Source organism: Leuciscus leuciscus, assembly GCF_965113295.1.
Source record: "Leuciscus leuciscus genome assembly, chromosome: 17".
Classification (NCBI taxonomy): domain Eukaryota; kingdom Metazoa; phylum Chordata; class Actinopteri; order Cypriniformes; family Leuciscidae; genus Leuciscus; species Leuciscus leuciscus.
In genome coordinates, this window is record NC_138741.1 from 18,810,678 (window position 1) to 18,835,101 (window position 24,424).

General features: G+C 38.5%; 3 protein-coding genes across 3 annotated transcripts; 2 read left to right on the top strand and 1 right to left on the bottom strand.

Annotated features, from left to right (window-relative positions):
• Positions 1–938: 938 nt before the first annotated feature.
• On the top strand, positions 939–7,545 carry tbc1d12a (TBC1 domain family, member 12a; the record flags this gene model as incomplete). Its single annotated transcript, XM_082142856.1, has 10 exons — positions 939–1,059; positions 1,249–1,366; positions 1,462–1,568; positions 1,754–1,834; positions 3,065–3,159; positions 3,252–3,323; positions 3,401–3,529; positions 3,841–3,950; positions 4,903–5,161; positions 6,256–7,545. 10 exons carry the CDS (start codon positions 939–941, stop codon positions 6,334–6,336), a joined length of 1,173 nt encoding a protein of 390 aa, XP_081998982.1. The 3' UTR covers positions 6,337–7,545.
• Positions 7,546–8,354: 809 nt separating this feature from the next.
• LOC309479129 (uncharacterized protein) lies at positions 8,355–14,775 on the bottom strand. Its single transcript, XM_082143031.1, has 8 exons — positions 14,452–14,775; positions 13,870–14,015; positions 12,016–12,553; positions 10,588–11,191; positions 10,081–10,157; positions 9,897–9,996; positions 9,275–9,393; positions 8,355–9,163 (listed from the first exon to the last, which is right to left on the bottom strand). The coding sequence occupies exons 1-8, from the start codon at positions 14,662–14,664 to the stop codon at positions 8,768–8,770; spliced, it is 2,193 nt and encodes a 730-aa protein (XP_081999157.1). The 5' UTR covers positions 14,665–14,775; the 3' UTR covers positions 8,355–8,767.
• A 364-nt stretch (positions 14,776–15,139) lies between these two features.
• On the top strand, positions 15,140–24,349 carry fam98a (family with sequence similarity 98 member A). Its single transcript, XM_082143037.1, has 8 exons — positions 15,140–15,274; positions 16,001–16,149; positions 16,263–16,397; positions 18,247–18,422; positions 19,113–19,193; positions 19,296–19,412; positions 19,538–19,705; positions 22,915–24,349. The coding sequence occupies exons 1-8, from the start codon at positions 15,234–15,236 to the stop codon at positions 23,647–23,649; spliced, it is 1,602 nt and encodes a 533-aa protein (XP_081999163.1). The 5' UTR covers positions 15,140–15,233; the 3' UTR covers positions 23,650–24,349.
• Positions 24,350–24,424: the final 75 nt, after the last annotated feature.

A 24,424-nucleotide genomic window follows, 5' to 3' on the forward strand; every position in this document is an offset into this window, starting at 1 on the left:
CTTTTTTTCCTCAGTGGGAGAGAAATTATGTTTTTTGAGGAAAACATTTCTGGATTTTTCTTCTAACAATGGACTTCATTGGTTACCATCGTTTTTTAAGTTCAAATCAATGCAGTTTCAAAAGTCTTTGAAGTGTTTAACCGGGCTGTACGATCACAGCTGAAGAAGAGGTTATTATCTAGCGAAACGATAGGTCATGTAAAAAAAAAAAAGGTCATTTATAGACTTTTTTTACCTTCAATAGTTCGGATTGAGCTGATCAACAAACGGACAGGGAACTACGTCATCACGTTGAAAGGTCACGCCGGCAATACTATTTAAACTACTATTCATATTCATCAGAATGTTATTCATATACTATTCATATTCACTGAATACTATTACTATATATATAATAGCAAACAATACTATTTGAACTATCCTCCTACGTACGGTCGCATTGTAAACAGTGGGGCGGTACTTCCGCCGGCGGCGGCTTGACCTTTCAATGTGATGACGTAGTTCCCTGTCCGTTTGTTGATCAGCTCAATCCGACCTATTGAAGGTAAAAAGTCGATAAATTATATTTTTTTTTTGGAAAATGACCTATCGTTTCGCTAGATAACAACCTCTTCTTCAGCTGTGATTGCGTACAGCCCGTTTAAACACTTCAAAGACTTTTGAAACTGCATTGTGATTTGGACTTAAAAACGATGGTAACCAATGAAGTCCATTGTCAGAAGAAAAATCCAGAAATGTTTTCCTCAAAAAACAGTTTCTCAAGACATGGATATCTTGGATGGCATTGGGGTGAGTAAATTATTAGGAAATTTTCATTTTGGGGTGAACTAATCCTTTAAGCAGCACAACTGTCTTCAACATTAATAATAAGAAATGTTCCTTGACCACCAAATCAGAATATTAGAATGATTTCTGTTGGATCATGTGACAGGGGGGTTATGTCTATGCAGCTTCAAGGACTACTTGTATTTTTTAGAAACCTGCCTGCTAAATCTGAAGAGGAATCTCAGAGACACCGGCAGGAATACAGTGAGATGGTTGCAGGGGCCAAGAGAAGGGGTGAGTGACGTGTGTGTCTTTGTGCAGACGCTCATTGGAGTGTGTTTGCAGTGGTAATGACGTTTGACTGTTGGCCATGTGCACTTCAGCACTTCACACACTCACACAGCTGCCCCTCTCACACAAACACAAATTGTTGTTGCATTAAAGTTGCTACCTATTCTCAGGCAGGCTTTCTCTTTTACTTAGAGATGAAAGAGGCGCAGAAGAAAAAACGACAAATGAAGGACCGATACCGACAGGAAGAGAACATTGCTAATGCCATGGTGATCTGGAACACAGAAGTCCTGCCGAATTGGGAAAGCATGTAAGTCGCTTATCAATGTTCAGCAAGTGGATTTAAGATTTAAGCAAGTGGTCTTTTAATGTCTTGTAATGATGTGCTCTATTGCCATGGCGAAGGCGTAACACCCGGCGTGTACGTGACCTCTGGTGGCAGGGCGTCCCGCCCAGCGTCCGCGGGAAAGTCTGGAGCCTCGCCATCGGGAATGAGCTCAACATCACCCCAGGTAACTATGGCAACTGCTGCACTCCTCACATTTGTTTAGTCTTGATCATCTGTGGCCCTCTGGCTCTGCGTAACATCAATCTGAAACAAACAAACACAGATTGTGTCCAGATGAGCTGTGATGAAAAGGAAGCAGCTGCTGCTTTTGTTACATCAATTGTGCTTGTGTGTTTGTGTGTGTTTTAGAACTGTATGAGATCTTCCTGTCCAGAGCCAAAGAGAAGTGGCGGAGCTTCAATGAGACCAGTTCAGTTAATGAAAATGAAGGTCAGTGTTTGTTGACACTATCAAGTCAAGTCACCTTTATTTATATAGCGCTTTATACAATACAGAGTTTTTCAAAGCAGTTTTACAGGAAAATAATGATTCACAAACAGAATTTAATTCGGCTGTAAAGCAGCTTTGAAAAGACATTTTTAAACAGTCATTATTCAGTTGAAATCAGTTCAGTGTTGATTCAGTTTGGTTCAATAACTGTGTAAAGCTTATCAATTATGGAAAAAGTTCAGTTCATCTATGAAGCAGCTTTGCAGAAAATAGTGATGTCATCATCCTTCTTAGTTCAGTTCTCATCCGATAGTGTCAGTGCAGTCAAATCAATAACATTGCAGAATATGAAAACATTATGATAGTGATTATTTACAAAGATAATTTAATGTGCATCTCTGATTTAATTTTTAGTAGACTAGAATTGGTGAGATTCAAACTGTTCAGTGTTTTAGTCAACCAATCAAAACTCTAATTCAATGATTAATTGAATCACTCAAAATTCTATATTCTATATAATTCATATACATTTTCATGTATTAAAAGGTTTTAATAAAAAATAAACATTAAAAAGGTTCAAAAGTGAGAATTTTTTAAAAGAAAGTAACAGTTTAATCATCAAGGATGCATTCAATTGATCAAAAGTGACAGTAAGGACATTTATAGTGATACAAAAGCTGATCCATTTCAAATAAATGCTTTTCTTTCTATTCATCAAAGAATCCTGAAAAAAAGTTGAAAACTGTTTTCAACATTGATAATAATAAGAAATGTTTCTTGAGCACCAAATAAGCATATTAGAATAATTTCTGAAGGATGACACTGAAGACCATCATAGGAAAAAATTACATTTTAAAATACATTAAAATAGAAAACCGTTCTTTTAAATTGTTTTAATTTTTTTTATCAAATACTATAAATGCAGGCATGGTGAGCATAAAAAACTTTTTAACGGTAGTGCATGTAGCTAAATATTGCTTTTATTTATGTTTTTTTGTTAAATATTACTTTATTAAAATCCACTGTGGCTATTTAGTTTCTATGATTGGGGAAAAAACATTTATTCATTACGTTTGAATTTATTCTAAAGCAGCAAACAGCAACCTTTAAGCCCTTTCAGAGCAAATCCATAAAGATTGAATTTTGTTCAAAAGCTGAAAAATATTGATTTTGAGCTCTGTCAACCAGCCCTAGTCTGACCGATGACTTCATCTGATTTTAATTGATTAGATTGTGGCGTGTCGCTGGCAGACAGAGAATCCAGTCTGGATTTAATCAAGCTTGATATTTCCAGAACTTTTCCCTCTCTCTACATTTTCCAGAAGGTAAGAACATGTGTCTAGGCTCGGGGGTGGGGGGGCGGTTCTGTTTTTATTTTGTTTCCTATTTGACTTATTTGTGCCTTTCTCTTCATCAGGGTGGACCTTATCATGATATATTGCACAGTCTGTTGGGGGCATACACCTGTTATAGACCTGATGTAGGCTATGTAAGTAGGTCATTTCAACCATCCTAGTTCAGGGATGTCCTTCATGGAGAGCTTGACGTATATGTGGCATGTTTCAGGTTCAGGGGATGTCTTTCATTGCTGCTGTTCTCATTCTGAATTTGGAGGAAGCCGATGCCTTCATTGCCTTTGCCAACCTCCTTAACAAACCATGCCAGATGGCCTTCTTCAGAGTGGACCATGACCTGGTACATACATGCACTCTCTCTTCATCAAACTTTATTTATGGTAGACCTGCTACAGCACCTACATTTGCTCTGTTGTGTCTGCGTTTGCAGTCAGCATTTATTCCGACCATCTGTTGACCCATTTATAGAGATTTCATTTGCCAGACAAGCTCTTGAGTAGAAACTCTGAGCCAAGGACCAAGAACCAAAAGTCGTAATCTGCTGACGAACATTCCTTTTATCTTACACACTTACCGCTGTGCTTTTAATCATGCTTGTGTTTAAGTTGGAGTCGGCTTTGTACTGAATTGATACTTTGTTTTCTTCCCAAGATGCTGAAGTATTTTGCAGCGTTTGAGGTGTTTTTTGAAGAGAACCTTCCCAAACTATTCCAGCACTTTCAGAACAACAGCTTGACGCCTGACTTTTACCTCATAGACTGGTAAATCTGCTCTTAAAATCTCTCTTCCTGCTGTTCTTGTTCGTTCCTCTCTGTGTTTCTTTTCTTTGTTTTGAAATCAGAGAGGAGAGAGAGATTGAGTAATGTTTTCCTGCAGTGACTCTTTATCTCCCCCTTTGGGCTGCTTTTATGTTCTCTCATATGAGGGGAAATTCATTCATATTCCGTCATGCAAAGGAAGCCCTAGTCAAGTTTAGGGTGGCGGAGTCTATTTAATAGGGTTGGGAACTAAGAACCAGAAACAAATAACGCAACCAGTGCAGTCTCATTCCTAAACGATTAACTCTTTTTCCTAAACGAATGATTCTTTTTAGCACACTTTACAAATGTGGCACTTAAACATGTAGTCAAAGGTACACATTGTGAGATTTGTCTGTAGTATTTTATTTTAAAAATGCATGATTAAAATGTTACCAAATTTTTTTGTTTGCTTAGTATTGTTGTGTAATACTGTTACACTACCGTTCAAATGTTGTTTTTATTGAAAGAAATGTATACTTTTATTCATCAAAGATACATTAAATTGATTGTAAGTGAGAGTAAATACATTTATAATGTCTGGAATACGGCTGCTTTGCCATCAGGAATGGATTGTCATTTTGAAATTGTAATATTTCACAAAATTACTGTATTTATTCTATATATTTTTTTCTTTGTAAAAATTCCAAGCCCAAAATTTTGAACGGTAGAGTAGTTAAGGCCAATTATTTCATTACATTTATGTTGCCTCTGTAAAACATTAATTTAAAGGCCTGAATGCCAATTTAAAGGCCAATGCTAAAATAATTGTCAATGGAACCTCTTAGGAGCTCCAATTGTTAAATTCCACAAAAAAAAGTAATTTTTGCAATTCCCATCTGCAAAAATACTGACTTTGCACCACTCCTGCAAGCAGAATTCTCTCTTACCATTTTTATCTCTGTCATGCTCTCAGGATCTTCACTCTGTACAGTAAGTCATTACCGCTGGACGTGGCATGTCGCGTTTGGGATGTGTTTTGCCGAGATGGAGAGGAGGCGTTATTCCGGACAGGTCTGGGAATTCTGAGGCTGTACCAGGATGTTCTACTGCAGATGGATTTCATCCATAGTGCACAGTTCCTTTCTCGGCTGCCTGAAAACACTCCTGCACACACACTCTTCTCCTGCATCGCAAACACACAGATGATCAGTAACAACCGCCGGTGGAACCAGGTGAGAAATACACGCAATGGTGGAAATTACATTTTGAACCTTTTTGGAATCAAATGGCCAACTTTTTTGTCTTGACAAGTCTTAATTTCACAACTAGCATTTTATGTATCCTAAATACGCACAATTCAATAATATTTCCACACTTTTTGGATCATTTGAAGAGTAAAAAGTGATATTTACTGTAATTTTCCTCACACATCATGTGCACTTTGTTTACACTGTATTCTATTTTAACTTTGTTAGGGCAAAATTAAATTAAAGTACAACCCATTAGGCTTTTTCGGATATGTCCTTTCATGTAGTGTGTAATATTGCTGTTTGTGAATGTAAAAGGAAAAATGAAAAAAAAAAATCATAGTGAAAGACAAATAAAGTTATTGTCTCCTAAAAAAAAATTATAATTCTGAACTGCCTGAAATGAGTCATCAGTAATTCCAGCCTTATTTCCTTTATGAACCTACATAGGTTTGTAACATATTTGCATAATGTCAGCCCATGATCTTCACTGGCTGCCTGCGATCAACGTCTGCTTTGACCTGCCCTCAAACACTGTAGTTTTATCTGAGACTGGAAGAGTTTGTTTTGTGTGTGTGTTTTTTTTTTTTGCTCCGTAAAATCGAATCCATTTTGCATGAACTTCCAAAGGATGAAGACTCTGGCTTGAATGGATATGTTAAAACCGATGCCAACACTGTGTATAAAGCCCCGAGGAAGCCTCTGGAGCTAAAATTCAGATGTAGCAATTGGCATTTTGTTTCCGACAAGCGCTGTAAGCGGTAGACCAATCCGACTGGGACTAAGCACTCGGAAAGGCATGGTTTCCTTGATCGAACCAGACAATAGAAAAGAAAAGGAGATGCCTTTTATAACATATATTATGAGAAAATGAAAGGGTTTTTTTGTCCTTGGATGCACGTTAACGTATTTTAGGAGACCTCCCAAACTAAATTAGGAACCTTTAAAAAAGCGTAATAGTGGCATTTTAAATAAAACTTAATGAGGGGAATGAGCGTGTCCATGTAATTTTTTATGTGATTTTCTTTTAACAAAAATAAATAAAAATGAATGAAAGAGTCACTTTCTTTCTCCTGCAGGTTTTCTCCGCTCTGATGAAAGATGGACTCAAAGAAACTGAAAAAAGCAGCAGCAGCAACAGCCCTGCCTTAAGAAGCTAACAGCTGACTCTCTCCCAGAGGAAGTGACGATGTTTCTGAGACTCGTCGGAGATGGCGGTCATCACCCTGCACTTTGACCTCTGCAGTGTGCCTGATGAGGACCCGAACGTCTGAGGGACAGCTCAGGCTCAGCCCCGATGTGCTGACTGTCCTGTTCGAAGAATCTCATAATGGACCCGTCCTGTTGAAGGAACATGTCTCCACTTGCGCTTGTGAGCGTGTTTGTGCATATGTTTGTGTAAGAATGAGCCTGAGAATAAGAGAATTGTGAGTCAGGTGACCATATAATGTGCCAACTTTGTCAATGTTACTTTTGTAATGATGTGACTATAAGAAAACAAACTAATCAGAAGTGTTTACACACACACACACACACACACACAGACACAGGTCAGCGCCGCATTATTTGAACACTCCCTTTCTAAGTGAAGTAAACCAGCGGTGAAACACAACATAAACCTGCAGTAGCCTTTTATTAGCACATACCAAATCTGTCATTAATGTGTTTGTTAGGCTGTTTCTCTCGGTTTCTGAAGTCAGCCTGTTTGCTAACATATTTGCCTCTGACAGCAGGCATTGAGCCATTGAACTCTGAACATCCTCAGTATGTCCCAAAAACACAGACCTCTACAGAAAAAAAACAGTATCTACAGGTGCTGTCATATATTAGCACTCCAGATTTGATGCTTTACTTATTAAAAAATAATCAGCTATAGTAATTTAAATAAAAGTTTTATCACACTTATATAACACATGTACACACACTAACCAACCAGCAGTAAACAAGAGATCAGCTTTCAACGTCTGCACCTTCTACTACACTCCAAATGATTGAACCTTGACATTTCCGCTTTGTTTTTTCCTTTCAGTTATTTAATGTCTTTTTTGTTGTTTTTAATTTAAGAATCATTTCTCTTGCTTTTTTTGTTTTTTAAATCTTCCTCACTGTTGTACAGTTTTCTTACATAACAGTTGTTAATATACATTTCTGGTGTGAGGGCTCTAGTGTAATGTGGAAAAATCGCAGTATTGGAGACCTGCTGTCTTCCTGTCTTCATTTTTTTCTTTTTAACATTTAGAGCATCTTATAAAATGTGATGTTACATATAAGTTTACTAGAAGGTGCAAACCAAAACGTGGGGTCATGTCTTTGAGGAGTGCCATTTGCAAATCATTGGAAAATGTATTTTAAAATTTGCTACCTGATGAGAGGTTTATGGTTCATTGTCTCCAAAATCCTTGTTTTTAAACATTAAATTTAATGAAATACCTGCTAAAGAAAAGGTGAGTTCTCCTGTTAGCTTTGTACAGAATTCCGAATTTTGCGATGTAAATGTGCTAGACGGAGAACTTTTAATGTCTTGCGTCCTTTGCAGTCTCGTATACAACAGTGTTCTAAAAGTGTGGTGCTCAAGTTCAAAATCGTTCAACTTCAAAAACAAAAACACCTCTCGAAACTTTTTTTTCCCCCTCTCAACAAAAACGTGTGTGAATGGCCTATTAAAAAGGATTAAACAGTTCATCTTTCTTTTCAAACAGAAGCTATACTATTATAAATGCATACCTATGAACAAAATGTATCTTCCATTTGTCAGGAGTGTCTCTGAAAGACCATGAATTTGCTTGACAAATGCATTTTTTGTTCCTTATTCCTTTTATAAAAATACCCTTTGATTAAGATTACAGCTGTTACTGGAAGTGGATTAAGATTACAGCTGTTACTGGTAAGTGGCATTAGTTAAAGGTGATGTCTTATTCTAGAGAATAATTTATTGAACGAAAGATGATGACATAGTCTTAAATATTTTGGACTTTTTTTTCAGAAATGCATATCTCAACTAAAAGTGAATTTTTGTCAGCTTCGAGTTCACTAGCAAATAGTTGGTTTTAAAGCCATAAGCAAAATTACAAAAAACGCTATATCTATTCTACATAAAGATTTTGTGTTAAAGAAAAACACAGTAGAGCACATTATTATGAGGGTTATAAAACAAACAGAAACCACACTGACCAACCTCTTACCCAAAAAATATTTATTTCTTTTTCGATCAAGAACCACATCTGAATTCAGAACATGACTGTTGCAGAGTGTTTGGTTTGTGGAACACTGTTAATAGGACAATGACAAATGGGACAAACCCCAGGTTGGACTGAACATAACACCAGAAAATCTGCACAATTAGACATTTCTGGCCTTAGTTTTAATTTGTCTGTTCACATTTAAATGTAACAGTACTGAAAGTACATGTACTGTATGTAATGCGGGTGGAGTTTCATCTACAGGAAGCATTAACATACTGAAAATCACTTTTAGGTGGTCTAAAGCCTTCAACCACAGAAGACTCATCAAGAAAGCGGATTGAACTCTACCACAACAACCAAGGCCCAAAAGCTCAAACATATAGCTGATGCTCTTAGAAGACCCTAAGCTTTAATGTGAATTTTTATCAGCTTCTGCTTTTTTCTTGTCCTTCTTCTTCTTCTTTTCTTTTTTCTTCAATTTCTTCTCCTTCTTCTTTCTCTTCTTCTCACTCTTTGTTGATTCTACATCGTCTGCATCGTCAATTTTTTCCTTTTTCTCTTTGGATTTGTCTTTACTCTCATCCTTGCTGCCTTTGCCCTCAGGCTCGTTTTTGAGTGTGATGTCTGCAGGATGAGGGCTTCTTTCGTTTCTGTTGCGCTTTCTGTCAGGACTGCGTTCCCTGGGTTCGTGGTGAACCCGTGAGGATGTCGCCCTACTGGATGGGCTATCCCGTCTGTGAGATGATGTGTGATGCTGTTCTCCGTGTCTCTTAGCATCCCTGTGATGCTCCTGTGAACCGGTTGTCTGCAAAAATGAAAGAGAGGCTGATGTTTCTTTCCCCACAATTCAGTGTTTTGCATTACAGATTTAGAGCTAGAGATCCATGGTAAATGGCATTTATAATGTCAGTGTCACCTTGTTTTTATCACTGCGGCTGTGACTTGCTACATGTCTTTCTGCGCTGTTCATATCCCCGAAGAACTCCTCACAGCGCTGGCAGAAGAAACCCATCACAGGGATCAAATCACCACTACCTGCAATAAAGATACATGTTGTATTTGAACCTAATTGTTCAAAAAAAATAAAACATCCTTAAATGGTTCTTAAAAGTAAATCAAATTTTGTTGAACCCAAATAAAAACAATATTATAATAAGGTTCATACAAATACATAGTTGTATTTAACAAATAGCAAAAATGCTATTTATTATCTTCTAAAAATACAATAATGAACAGTTATATAAAAATATAAAATTGTTTAAATACATATTTTACTGTACAAAAATAAAATGGTATTCTACTGAACACAAAATATATTTTGAAGAATGTGGGTAACCAGACAGTTGACTGTGGCCATTGACTTCAATAGTAGGACAATACATAGACAATGGCTACAGTCAACTGTCTGGTTACCCACATTCTTCAAAATATATTTTGTGTTCAGACAACAAAATGAGGGTGAGTAAATGATGACAATTTTCATTTTAGGGTGAACTACCCCTTTAAAAGTTGTGTGGATCATGATAATTATTGAATACCTTCCTGTTTCATCAGACCCTCCAGTTCCTTCACCAGGTACTCTTTCCTTTTCTTTTGAATCTGTTTCTCTCGTCTCTCTTGCTCCTTCTCACCCATTTTCTAAAACAGTCACAGGAGTTCACAGTTAAGACTCTAGAGAGCTTGTCATAATACTGGGGTGATAGTGTTAATAAAGACCTCTACCTTCTCCTCCCGCTTGGATTCTTGAGTAGAATGGCTGCTTCCAGAGCGATTACTCCTACCGTCATCTGTTTTGGATGCTGAAAAATAAAATACTAAAAGTTGAATGCATTACAAGCCCAGGTTTGCTGTGAAAACTTCTAGGTCTTTTATCTTTTTTTGAGATGGCTGACAGAACACAACTGCTATGATGCAATGCAACCACTTAAAATATACTTTCAACAACTTCCTGACACAATCCTGCAACTTAAAAGATGAGTTAATTCAATTCCAACCAATTGTAGTACAGATTCTACTCAAACTTTGTTTTATAAATAAACTCAGCTTTATGCAAACTTTAAAGTTTTTGAAAAACCGCTTTTGAGAAGATTTTTTACAGTTTGAATACATCCTGCTGACATGAATTTAATATTCAAAACTCTGGCGATGTCATCATAATGTTTGCAGTTTCACTTTGGATAAAAGTGACAACTAAACGAATCAAATTGTGCAAAACATGCTGGCTCTGACCTCTGGACAGTGCTTGCAGCGCCTCCAGGGCTGGTTTGAGCAAAGGGAACGAGGCGGCCGCTCCTTGTGCTTCATTTTTCTCCTTTAGTCTGGCAGCCATTTTACAGATGTCAGTCATGCCTGGATTCAGGCCAATGGTCCTCAGGAGGTTTTTCACCTTCTCACATTCCTCTGGAGTGACTTTCATCGTGCCCAAACCAGCGGGCTGCACGCTAGCAGGCATGCCGTGTGCTTTGGGTTCCTGGAGATTGTGAGTCTGCTGTTCTTTACTGAGATGATGAACCGGAGACCTCGCAGATCTTGTCTGGGCCAACGGGACAGTCACAGCTTGAGGTTTGGATCTCTCCTCTTGCTCTCCATACAGGAATTTCTCTTCATCTTCAACACTCTGGAATGCAGGCTTGGATTCAGGCAGCTGGTTAAGTGTGTTCCAGGATAAGATATTGGAAACGCTGCTGTGGTCTCCGCCAGCCCTCTCGTGAGGAAGCAGAGCACCATAGCAGAGTTCAGCAGAGGTTTCAGGTTCAAACCTCGGCTCTAGGTTCTGGAAGCCTCCAACTGCAGACTGACTCCCCATAAACATTCCCCTTGTGTCATCAGTATTCTGTTTAGAACGGAAGGGAAGAGAATTCACATTACTTCTGGTGCAAATTATGAATTTTAAATGGTCTGGAAATGTCGGCAAGGTAAAACAAATATCAATGACAAGCGTGTCAACAACAAAGAAAAGGAAAAGTATTTTAAAAATCAATTAATGTGACTAGTAAATGTAATATAGCTAAGCTCCTAAAAATGTACTCTTTGCACTCAATTTTATTTCATTTAAATGTACTCTCTACAAAACACGGAACACACACACACACACACGCATACATATATAATTATATTATTATCTGGAATTATAAATTCATAAATATCATTACATTTTTAAAGGATTAGTAAATAGTTAAGCCAAACTACCCAATTAGTGGTTTCTTTTTTTAACATTTTAATTAAGCGCGTTTCTTTATTCTCAAACCCTTCAGTAAGCCCTCAAAAAACTATCAAAATGAATTTGATTAATTTATCATCTTAGACAATGATTATTCAAGTCTTTATGAAGTGCATTTTTTTAATATATTTTTAAAGCTACTTTTACAACTTTTGTTTTTATAACTGGTGATTCCCCAGAGGTTTGTCATTTTTTAATGATCTATCTGTAAATTTTTCTACATTATACCCACATCCAGAGCTATATTTCTCTGACATGACATGAGCATGCATGCTTTTTCCCACAAAATCCATCCCGGCAGCTCTAAAATATAAATCATTATTATAGGTCTCTCATTAGTAAAACATTTTTTTTAATAAAGTAACTTCAATCAACAAAAATATTAACATCATGTCAATGACCCATATACCAAAAAAGAACTAACACTTGGTGCGCACCTGGTCTCTAAGGAGGGCATTCTTGACCATAGGCAGGTGTTTCTCTAGATCTTTGTTCTGTAGGATCTGTCTTAGTCCATGAAATAGATCAGGCATGGTGCTAGCACCAAGGCTCACTCCGCTGCTGGTGCTGCTAGAGCTGTGATTGCCTTCTGTGAGGGAGGGCCCTCTGTAAGACTGTTTGGTCTGACTGGGGCTCAGACGTGACTGACTCTTACTGCTGGTTACGCTCTTCCCGTGGCTGCGACTGCGGCTTCTCGCACGACTTTTGGCCCTAGGGCGGCTTTTAGCTCGACTGCGACTACGGCTGCGTGTTCTGCTGCGAGCCCGACTCTTTCCGCGACTCCGAGCTCGACTACGACCCCGGCTCCTTCCACGACTCCTGCTGCGACTGCGTGGACGGCTCCTCCCTCTGCTCCGACTTCGCGCTCGGCTGGGATGCTTGTCTGTAATGCGATCACTGGTGTCACTTTTATCTACTGCCAGCTCAATCCGGTCACTTGCCTGCAGGATTCGGAGAAACTCCTCTGCCTTTTTCCTTCATTGTAACACATTGAAATGGATTTAGGGTTAATCAACAGTTTATATGCACGCACACACACACACACACACACACACACACACACACACACACACACACACACACACACACACACACACACACACACACACACACACACACACACACACACACACACACACACACACACACACACACACACACACACACACACACACACAGTTCAAAAGTTTGGGGTCAATAAGATTTTTATTCAGCATGGACCTATTAAATTGATAAACACTACAGTTTATAATGTTACAAATTTTTTTTTTCCAAATAAAGCCATTTATTACTGAAAAAAAGTATCACAGTTTAAAAAGTTAAGTTAACTATTAACTATTTCAAAATTGATAATAATATGCAACAGCTTGTCTAGTCTTCAATCAAGTTCAAAGTTCTAACACTGGCGTTCAAGACCACTGGAACAGCTCAACCCACTACTAACAAATGTATGCTCCCTAAATGTATACATACACACCTTTTCTGCAAGCACTTAATGACCTCACACACTTAAACCAATGAACTTACACACACACCTGCATTTCTTCTCTTCTCTAGCTGGTTTCCTAATCTAGTTGTCTAATAAACCTGCCATTTTGTACTACAACGATTGGTTGGTTCCTTGATGAATGCATTGTTCTCATTTAAGTTGCTTTGGATAAAAGCATCTGCTAAATGCACAAATGTAAATAATATGTTTCTTGAGAAGCAATTCACTGTTTTAGAATGATTTCTGAAGGATCATGTGACACTGAAGACTGGAGTAATGATGCTGAAAATTCAGCTTTGCATCACAGGAATAAATTACATTTTAAAATAGATAGTTTTGAAATTTGAATATTATTTCACATATTACTGTATTACTATTTCTATCCAATAAATGCATGTTTGGTGAGCATAAGAGAGTTCTTTCAAAAACATTTTAATAATATTACAGACTGACTCCAATCTTTTGAACGCAAGGCTGTGTGTGTATGTATATTTTATATATATATATATAACACACACACACACACACACTACCCGGCCAAAATGCTAGGCAAATGCTTGTATCAGTATTGCGGAGATTATTATGTTTCTAGCATGTTATATGTTTGGCAACAGTTCTTCTAATCCTAATGGATGGATTGTGTAGCTTTTCATTTCTTAGACAACCATGTAGGAAAACACATCATGGCCATATTCCAGGATGACAATGACAAGATTCATCAGGGCAGGCTTAAATTGTAAAAGATAAAAGATTGTGGTAAACATACAAACAACTCTGAATCTCTTTGTTTAGTTTCTCATACCTGACTTCTTGGTTTTGCTCATCTAGACTTTGGGTTGACCAGCTTTGTGAAGACTGACCAAGCTGATGCTGATTTGAAGGTGTGAGCTGAGAGCTGATGATCGTGGATCCAGTCTGGTCAGCAGTGCGGCTGGTGAAGGGTCGGTTCTGCAGGAGGGAGACAGCAATGACTATAGAAATATCACAACATACTGACAAATAACATGTCAATAAAGATATATGAACGATTCATATAATATCCAGTACAAAAATCCGTCATATAAACCTAGAAAGAAAGATTTTGAAATCCAACATTTTTAAACAAAGAAAAATATGACAAATGTTTGCAGGACACCAATCAATCAAGCAAATTAAAATGCATGCTTAAAGTAGTTTTAAATGACCTATGGCATGTAATACTGCAGGACATTGCATGCCTGCTCTACCCAGAAAGCATTCAAAAAGAAAATGCATCACTTGCATGAAATCCAAAGATATTTAATACTGTTAATTTTAAAAACTATTCCATCAGGCTGATCTAGACACATGCTGTGACAAGAAAATAATGCTGATTGGTTTTATAATTGCCAGTAAAAACACGCACCTCGTAGAATGATTCTCTATTGTAGTTTTCATTCCCTGTTCCGTACGGGCGTCCCGGAGGAGGACCCGGCTGTGGAGAGCAGTATTGAGGCCCCGGAGGAACCCCAAAAGGAGGACAGAACGGCGGAGGTCTAAATGATGCTGCGGGGTGTCCGAAACCTGTAGGAGGTACCGGTGCTCGATGGTAGTCCGGGTTCGACGGACCTCGGTACATTTTCGTGCTTGGATATCTGATCAAATCATGTGTAGCTACAACGAATTTATTTTCCCATTCACTCTTGTGCTCCTGTGTGTCTACATGAATCTGAGCGCAGCCACAGCGCCGCCTGCAGGACTGGAACCACCGCGCAGATATCAAAAGTGTCTCTGTTCCAGTGCCTGTTCAAAACTCTTTCACTTACGTTTTTTCAAAGACTTTTAAAAGGACTAAAAATAAAAAATACAAAGTAAATAAAATGCTAAATTAATTAAATAATTTAAATGTATATATTTTTTTATTCAAAGCTTCTAGAACATATAGGCCACACACTTTTCTCCATGTACATTTACATTTATGTATATGAATTTAAATTATTACATTAAATGAATTATTCATTTTGTAATTCAATTAATAATAATTTGAATTGATTCGTTTTTCATCTTTAAGATAATTTGTGGAGCCAAAAAAAGTACATTTAGGACTGAAATCTAATCCGGCATATTTATGGTCGGCTAAAGTAAGAGGACCCCACTATGCCAACCTAGCATTGCAGTCGTTACTGCTGCTAGAGGGAGTGATTTACAATGGAGTTTACCGATATTCTTGATTCTTTGGAGGACCTGGGGTAGGTGAATCAAACCTCCCGTTATAAACTTTTTTTATTTTTTTATTATTGCTTTATCGCCCGGTCTGATTTTCGGTTTAACGGCATAAATCTGACCTCGTGCACGCATGTCCCTGCGTTTGCCGGTGTTCTCCAGATCTGAGACCCAGAGCCGCTTACCCTATAATGAACTGCTGCTGATTGAATCTGCTTTAAGTTGTTCATTTCAAATATGCACTCTGTGATCTGTTTTTAGTCATATTATATCAAAGCTGGGGTTATTGTCGCATGTATTTGACAGCATGATTTCTATAATCAATGATTTGTTTGGGCCGTGCAGCGTCAGCAGTGCTCAAATATCTCAAATATCTCCAGTGCCATAAATAGCCTGAGTCATCATAGCCTAAATGAACACACCTCTGTCACCACATTTCCAGTTCCCAAAGTGTCAGACGAGTTTACAAAAACATCAGGTCCATAGACTGTTCTAGGTATCAGTAACTGTTCTAGTATCTAGTACTAGTGAGGATGGGTGGGTTTTTGTATAAGAATGAAGACCTTTAGATGTAATAGGAAAAATTAAATACCAGAGCTAAGATCTGTTAGATATTGCACTTTTGCAACGTCGCTGGGTTAGTTCACAATCTCCCAAATAGCAGAGAAAGTGCAGAATGACCCAGGACCATCTTGAAAAGCAAACATAGTCAATTAAACTGCTCAGAAAAGTGTGTATGTGTGTGTTTGCAGATACCAGGGGCCACTCCTAGAGGAGGGAGCGCTTGAGACAGCGGTGACTGGTGGTGCTGCATCTCCAGAGTTCACTAAAGTGTGTGCCTGGCTTGTGTCTGAGCTGAAGCTCTATTGCAAACTAGAGGAGAATGTGCAGGCGACCAACTGTGAGTGTGATCCCGCACACATGATATAATCTATGGCAGGGTTTTTCAAACTGGGGTCCAGGTGGCCTTAAGTGGGTGCTAGTCTGATGTTGGTTTGGGTGTGTCATGCGCAGGTCCGAGCGAGGCTGAGGGGTTTCAGCTGGAGATGAGTGGTCTTTTATCTGAGCTGTGCTGTCCATATCCTGCTCTCATCACTGGAGAGGTCACAAAACGTCTGCTGAATGCAAACAACTGCCTGTTACTGCTAGGTATGTAAACAAAATCATCTGCTCATTCCTGTGAAGCTTTTCAGGATGGGGCTGTTGGGGAATTTAATTACTTGAAATAAATGTTAACTGAAATAAATAAATATATTAGGGGTGTAACAGTTCTCTGTAAAAAATCAAACCGTACAATTCTCCACCCACGGTTCAGCAGGCACTTGCACCGTAGTTCATCTCAAATCTGATGACGCATATGCTTCTATAATATTGTTTGTTGAAAATGACAGAAAGACAGAATTCGGCTAATGTATGTTTCTGTCGATGGATGCGCATTCTGGCTTCCCCTAAACTATGTTCAGTGCGAGTGCTGCATGCTCTAATATGACCAGTCATTTACGTCGTCATCACTCGGGTGTTAATACGCTGATTTCACGCAGCCGCCATTTTGAAATCGAAAGTGAGGCTCCGGTGGGAAGGACCCCGGAAGTAACGATAAACAACAATGCCTTGGATTACCAACCTGAAGCTGCTGCCGCGATTTACACTATTGGATGTTAATATCCAATATAGGATATGTATATAGTTCATTCCTGCTGCTTTTTTTACATTCTATAGGCTATATAAATTTTTTTTTTTTTTTATAAATGAATTTCACTGTAGTCTAAAGTATGAATGAAATGTATGTACATTTTTAGAATTGACACAACAACACGCCATCGCATTCACGACTCTCCTGTGATTAAAGGCGACACTTCCGGTTTTCTTCCCACCGGAGCCTCGCTTTCGATTTCAAAATAACGGCTGCGTGAAATCAGCGTATAGCGCTTTAAGCACTGTCAATTTAATAATTAAAGCGCAAGAAGCAAGCATCTCATCTGAAGCATGCTCACGGAAACCTGCGTCTCAGACAGCGCGCACATATTGAGTACTGTCAAGTCTTGCACTTGAATGGACAAATTCACACAAAGATGGTCAACATTGGTTAGTATTCCAGCAAACATAGTAGGTTTTGTCTTAAGTTAACATAAACAGTCAAGAAAGACAACACATGTGAATCAGTATCAGTATACTGGATCTGTGCATTATGTCTTAAAGTGACAGCAGCCTAACATTCCTGCTGTCTGTATGTGTTTTTAATGTTAATCCAACAACAAAAAACAAGGAAATCACTCACTGACTGCTCTAGTTTAGATTTAAAAATAATTAAGTGTACAAACCTGATTAAGAGTAAAAAAACCCTGATTTAAACCTTTAATAATATGCAATGTTGTTTTACATTTGATTACTTTATTCAATTTCTGTACATAAATACATGTACATACTGTTAGATCTGAAAAACCTGAAAAGCATTTTTATCTTTTCTCTAATGTATTTATTTGTGATGTTGCTTGTAGTTTGATTTATTCTTATTTTCTTTATTTTTATTTGACAGTAGTCCTTTTTTCCCTGAACATAGCACATACCGAACTGTACCGAAACGTGACCCTAAAACGGTGATAAAAACCGAACCGTGAGTAATTTAAACCGTTACACCCCTAAATAAATAATATATATATATATATATATATATATATATATATATATATAATTAAAAAATAATTATATATTTATTTATATAATTTATATATTTAATATATATATATATATATAATCACAGCTAGTTAGCAAGGCACATTTCCAATTTAATTTATCTTGATGTACTAAAAATAACTGAAATTAAAATTAATAAACTATATGGGCTATATATATAAAAATACACCTATATACTATATACGCTATATATATATAAAATATAAATGATAATAGAAAATATAAATATAACTTGTTCAAAATATAATAAAAAAATATAGTATCTCAATGACATCCATGTTTTTTCATACTATCGTTCTTCCAGGCTTCTTGATCTCCGAGCTTGAGTCGTCCAGGATGAGCCTGGTGAACCATCCGCAGAAGAAGGCGCAGGAGAGTAATGTTTTCATAGAGCTGAAGGGCATCTGTATGGCTCTGGGCATGTCCAAACCTCCTGCTAACATCACCATGTTCCAGTTCTTCAGCGGGATTGAGAAAAAGGTGAGGTTTATTCAATGGTGATTTATATTATTTTATACATTTAATGCGTGCATGTCCAAACATTGGGTCACTCATGTATTTGTGCATAAAACCTCATAAAACCACATTTGTGTTAATTTGGTATTATTTATATACTATTATAGTATTTATTCATATTTTGAATTAACTTTTTTTTTATATTTTCTTTTTTATTTGTTAAAGTTTTTGTATTTTATTATTAGTTTTTTTATATTTCTATTTAACTTTATTTTTTATTCGGTTTAGTTTTTTTATTCGTTTTATTTTGTTAATTCAGCTTTATTTCAGTTAACGAAAATATTATTTAACACTAATAATTAGAGACAATTAATTATTAACTGTAGGTACACAATAACCCAGATTAATCAACTTTAGAGGGATGCACCTGTTATGAACCTGACATTAAAGGGATAGTTCACCCAAAAATAAAAATTCTGTCATTATCTACTCACCCTCAAGTTGTTCCAAACCTGTATGAGTTTTAAACATTTGATGGACCCCGTTGACTTCCATAGTATGGAAAAATAAATACAAGTTTTTTGGGTGAACTATCCCTTTAAAGATGGCAAAGAATCTTTTCTGCTAGCAAAATAATGCATGTACACATTTTTTGGTCATTGTTTGTTTGTACTTTGAGCAAGTATGTTCCAATCAAATGCAATTGCCCCTCAGCTGAAGGAAGCTTTGTCCAAGGTCCCTCCATCTCATATAGGAGAACCACTACTGAAGAAACCACTGGGTCCTGTACATTGGGTAAGCTCTGAATTTGATTTTATATTTTAAAATTACTAAATTAATAATTTTAGATTTGAACATTGTGTTAAATGTTTTTGTTTAAATGCCTTTTACTTCCAGGAGAAAATTGAAGCAATAAACCAAGCACTTGTGAATGAGTATGAAGTAAGAAGGAAGATGTTGCTGAAACGACTGGATGTGACCGTGCAATCTTTTGGCTGGTCAGGAAGAGCCAAGGTACCAGAATCTCCCTTTTACTCTATGTATAACATAAAAAACAAGTTTACACTGATTAAGCTACAAGAATGAGCAATGTGGTTTGAGTGAAATTTAAAATCACTCTGCTTTGTAATTCTGTACAGACACATGCTGATAAACTTTCAAAAGTGTACCAGCCCCTTCGTGTGGCGCTGGCGGCTAAAACCAGAGTGTCTGTGGCTCACCTGTTTGCTGCTAGAGAAGATTTATCAAAGATCCTGAGAACTAGCAGTGGTCACATCAGGGAGAAAACGGCCTGTGCCATTAACAAGGTGAGTTAGTTTTGAATGCATTTTCACTTTCACTTCATGATCCTTCAGAAGTCATTCTAATATGCTGCTTTGGTGCTCAAGAAACATTTCTTATCAATGTTGAAAGCAGTTGTACTGCTTAATATTTTTGTGGAAATGGTCATAATTTTGTTTGAGGAATAGAAAGTTCAAAAGTACATAATGTATTTAAAATAGACATTTATTTTTGTTACATTATAAACAGGGCTTGACATTAACACCCGCCAAATGCGGGTGGATTTCAGCAGTCGTGTGTAACGCAGTCACTCCTACTAGCCCCTTTGGCGGGTTGAATTTTATATAATATAAATTTTTCAATTGTACATACATATTACACATGCATACATACTACATCTTCCGCTTATCCGGGGCCGGGTCACGGGGGCAGCAGTCTAGGCAGAGATGCCCAAACTTCCCTCTACCTAGACACTTCCTCCAGCTCTTCCGGGGGGACACAGAGGCGTTCCCAGGCCAGCCGGTAGACATAATCCCTCCAGCGTCCTCCCCGGGAAGGCGTCCAGGAGGCATCCGGAACAGATACCCGAGCCACCTCAGATGTGGAGGAGCAGCGGCTCTTCTCTGAGTTCCTCCCGAGTGACAGAGCTCATCACCCTATATCTAAGGGATCGCCCAGCCACCCTGCGGAGAAAGCTCATTTCGGCCGCCTGTATCCAGGATCTTGTCCTTTCGGTCATGACCCACAGCTCATGACCATAGGTGAGAGTAGGAACGTAGATTGACCGGTAAATCGAGAGCTTCGCCTTGCAGCTTAGCTCTTTCTTCACCACGACAGACCGGTACATCGACCGCATTACTGCAGAAGCTGCACCGATCCGTCTGTCAATCTCTCGTTCCATCCTTCCCTCACTCGTGAACAAGACCCCAAGATACTTGAACTCTTCCACTTGAGGCAGGAACTCTTCACCAACCTGAAGTGGGCAAGCCACCCTTTTCCGACTGAGAACCATGGCCTCAGATTTGGAATTGCTGATTCTCATCCCAGCTGCTTCACACTCGGCTGCAAACCGTTTTTCAGTTGTAGTCTTTTAAAAAGGCATCTGAAATGATAAACTATGTGCAATGTAGCATTGTCAAAAATATAGATTTTTCGATACACATATCTTACTGAAATATCTGAAGCTCTTCTGCAGGATACACAATACCAGGGGCCTGATGTATAAACGTTGCGTACGCACAAAATGGGCATAGAAATATGCGTACACATTTTTCCACGCACATATCGGGATTTATAAAAAATAAACTTGGCGTAAATAAGTGCGCACCGTAAGGATGCTCTTGACCGTGCGTACGCACTCTTTTAGAAGAGTATGTGTTTTGGCGACACCAACTGGCCCAAATAGCAATAACTATTTAAAATGAAAAACTTCTAAATTATCCTATTACATCACCCAATAAATCAAATTGCATCAACCTGAATTATCATTATCAGCATTCTTAACCAGGTGCAAATACTTTGAATTTACAATTTTTTTTTAAATGAATGGGCTATAAAAAGGTATGTGCGTATATAACATATCATACCGTGAAGATTTCCTCGCTTTCAGAGTTTCCTGTGCTCTCTTTCTTCACAAAAGATTTGCCACCATCTATTTTGTCCTCAATGCCTTCATTATCTTCTGATACATTAGCTCCTTCTTTGTTTTCCTCTCGTTCCTCCTCGTCTTGTTCTTCCCCACTTCCACCTGTGCTTTTAGTTTAGTTCACCGTTTAGTGAAACTGACGCAACAGTTTAAAATAAATAAAATAATTATTTAAACTATGTTTTACTTCTGATATAAACATTTAGATTAAATATGCCATTCAAATTAGTGGAGTTAAACACTTAAACATGAAATCATTACTGAGAAGTTACAACATTTTTTATATTCAAATTCAATCAATAGAAATATTAGTTGTGGATGCGATGTTTTTGAACACTTTTCCTGTGGCGTGCTGTGGAAATATTAGTTGTGGATGCGATGTTTTTGAACACTTTTCCTGTGGCGTGCTGTGCCAGGTGAGTCCATCGATAGTCCATCATCAAGGCAACACAGCGTCCTTCAGCGACATATGTTGTGAAATAAGTTTGACACTCAGATATCTCAGCTCAGTTAGAGCCCAAAAGGCTTTTCCCACAGGTTTTAACCACAGAGATAATTTCTTATCATGATAATACAAGATTGTCTGAGAAAATAGTTTTGTGCAAATAATGCCCAAGGCCTATCTGTTTCAATTAAAAATATAAATCAATTAAAAATACTATTCGGCCAGTGGAAAAGATGAAATGTATTTTACACTATTTGATTTATGTATTCAAAAACAAGACAAGGATAGGCAAGTACATTATTTTTATTAATGTAATGTGTCTTGTACCGTTAAACGTTATCACGTGGATGAATAATCATATGCAAATGATATGCAGATGAGGGTATGCATAGTAAAACTAGGCGTTGTAAGCTCCATATATGGTTATTTCGGGGTGGAGACGCATGTGCGCACAATCTTCCGCTGACTGGGATTTATAAAGTGAATTCTGCGCAGGTTCTGGCGTACGAACGGTTTTATAAGTCTGAATATTTTTTTGCGTACGCCATTTTTGGCTTTCGGGCGCACGTACACTTTTAGTAAGGTTCCTACGCACAGTTTTATAAATGAGGCCCCAGCTCTCTAATCTCTCCGACAGCAAGTGACACACAAACCGGCGTCCCTTTATTCACTCGTTTCATTTGCTCTGAATGAATATTGTTGGAGTTACAGGGCTTGAATTTCGGTGTGGGATGTCACTCATTCCCGCAGATTTTGTGTTCACACCCAAAGTACGCACACTTAAATCCAAGTATATTGGCAATATTAAACCATATAATGGGTCCGTGTGTCAGGTCTTAAAGTGACAGCAGCCTAATATACCGGCTGCCAAATGAGATAATATAAAAAACATATGGCAGTTTTCCCTATGGTATCGATGTCAAAATTGTGGCCAGTTAAAATGCTGAGTGGCTAGTAACTTTTGAAAACCACTAGCCACAGTGCAAAAAAGTTAATGTCAAGCTCTGATTATAAATGTCTTTACGGTCACTTGTGATCAGTTTAATTCATGCTTGCTGAATAGAAGTATTAATTTAAAAAAATTTACTGACCCCAAACTTTTGAATGGTAGTGTACATACTAGTGAATATTCTTACATTTATTAGGTGCTGATGGGTCGTGTGCCTGATCGAGGAGGGAGACCCAATGAGATCGAACCCCCACCTCCGGAGATGCCTACGTGGCAGAAACGGCAAGATGGTCCACAGGGGGGTGGCGGAGGACAGTACTACGCCGGTGGTGGAGGAGGAAGAGGTGGTGGACGAGGTGGCTATGACCAGCAGCAGGGCAGCCGTGGAGGTCATGACAGAGGAGGTGGTGGCGGCAGAGGTGGGAGAGGAGACCACCGTGGGGGTAAAGCTCAGGGGAACTGGCAGGACGGCTCTGGCGGAGGTGGATACCAGGGTCATTACCAGGATGGTGGATATAGAAGCAGTTATGGAGGAGGAGGAGGTGGAGGAGGAGGTGGAGGAGCTGGCTATCATGGAGGCCAGCAGGGTTCGGGATACCAAGGAGGAGGCTACCAAGGAGGCCAGCAAGGACCGGGGTACACAGGAGGAGGCTACCAAGGCGGAGGTGCGAGTTTCCAGCATGAGGGCTACTATCAGGACGGAGGTCGACACCAGGAGAGAGGTGGAAGGGGCGGTCGTGGGGGTAGAGGGCGGGGGGGAGGAGGAGGAGGAGGAGGAGGAGGAGGAAGAGGAAGTGGGCAGGGAGGAGGATGGGGTGGAAGAGGAGGGCAGAATTTTAACCAAGGCGGGCAGTTTGAGCAGTTCTTTCAGCAAGGTGGGCAACAGTATAACCAGGCCGGCTTTGGACAGGGAAGACAGTTTACTAGCTGAAAAAAGACGTTTACTGTGATCTAGAGCTTCAAAGGGGACCCACAATTCTGTGAGGGTGGGAGACTGAGAGAGATGCAGGCCTCTGAATGAGCAGATTACTTTACATCTCATCATTCCCATGGTGCCTCTGGAGTCTGCTTTACCGAGATCGCCTCTGAATGAACAATGTGCTTCTGCATGTGTACGGTTGGTCTAAACGGTTCTGCTTCCACCAGACAATTCAAACTACTTCACTTATTTAGAAGTGCGTGGTTAGGTCGCCAAAAAAACCCCGGGATGAACTTTGTGTTGCTGGGTTTGTTTTCATCTTTCTTCCTCATTGATGATTGACATCGGTGAATCTACTGCCTGATCTACGCTGCCCAACTCTGAATCTGAAGAAGCCTTATCTTAGAGAAGCTACAAAACTTTTGTTATTCTAGTTTTATTTATGGAATTGTTACTTTGACTTAATTAGTTCTCAATGTCCATCCTGTTATTTCAACAATCAGCACTTGAAAATGTTCTTTTTGGTCTCCCCCAATGAGATTTTGTTTATCTTGTGAGTAAAAAGGTCAGTTAATTTCTTGACGCTCACATGTGAATGTTAATTTGCTGACTGTGTGGAAACCCTGAAATTGATAAATTGAGCTTTCTGCTGTTTTGGGAAACAATGTTAAAAGGTTTTTGAATGATTAAATAAACCGTAAAGGAAAAAGCTCACTGTCTTGGTGTCAAACATTTTTATTGCCAAAAACTGACATGTTCTAAGTAAAGAGGACAAGTTCTTTAATAT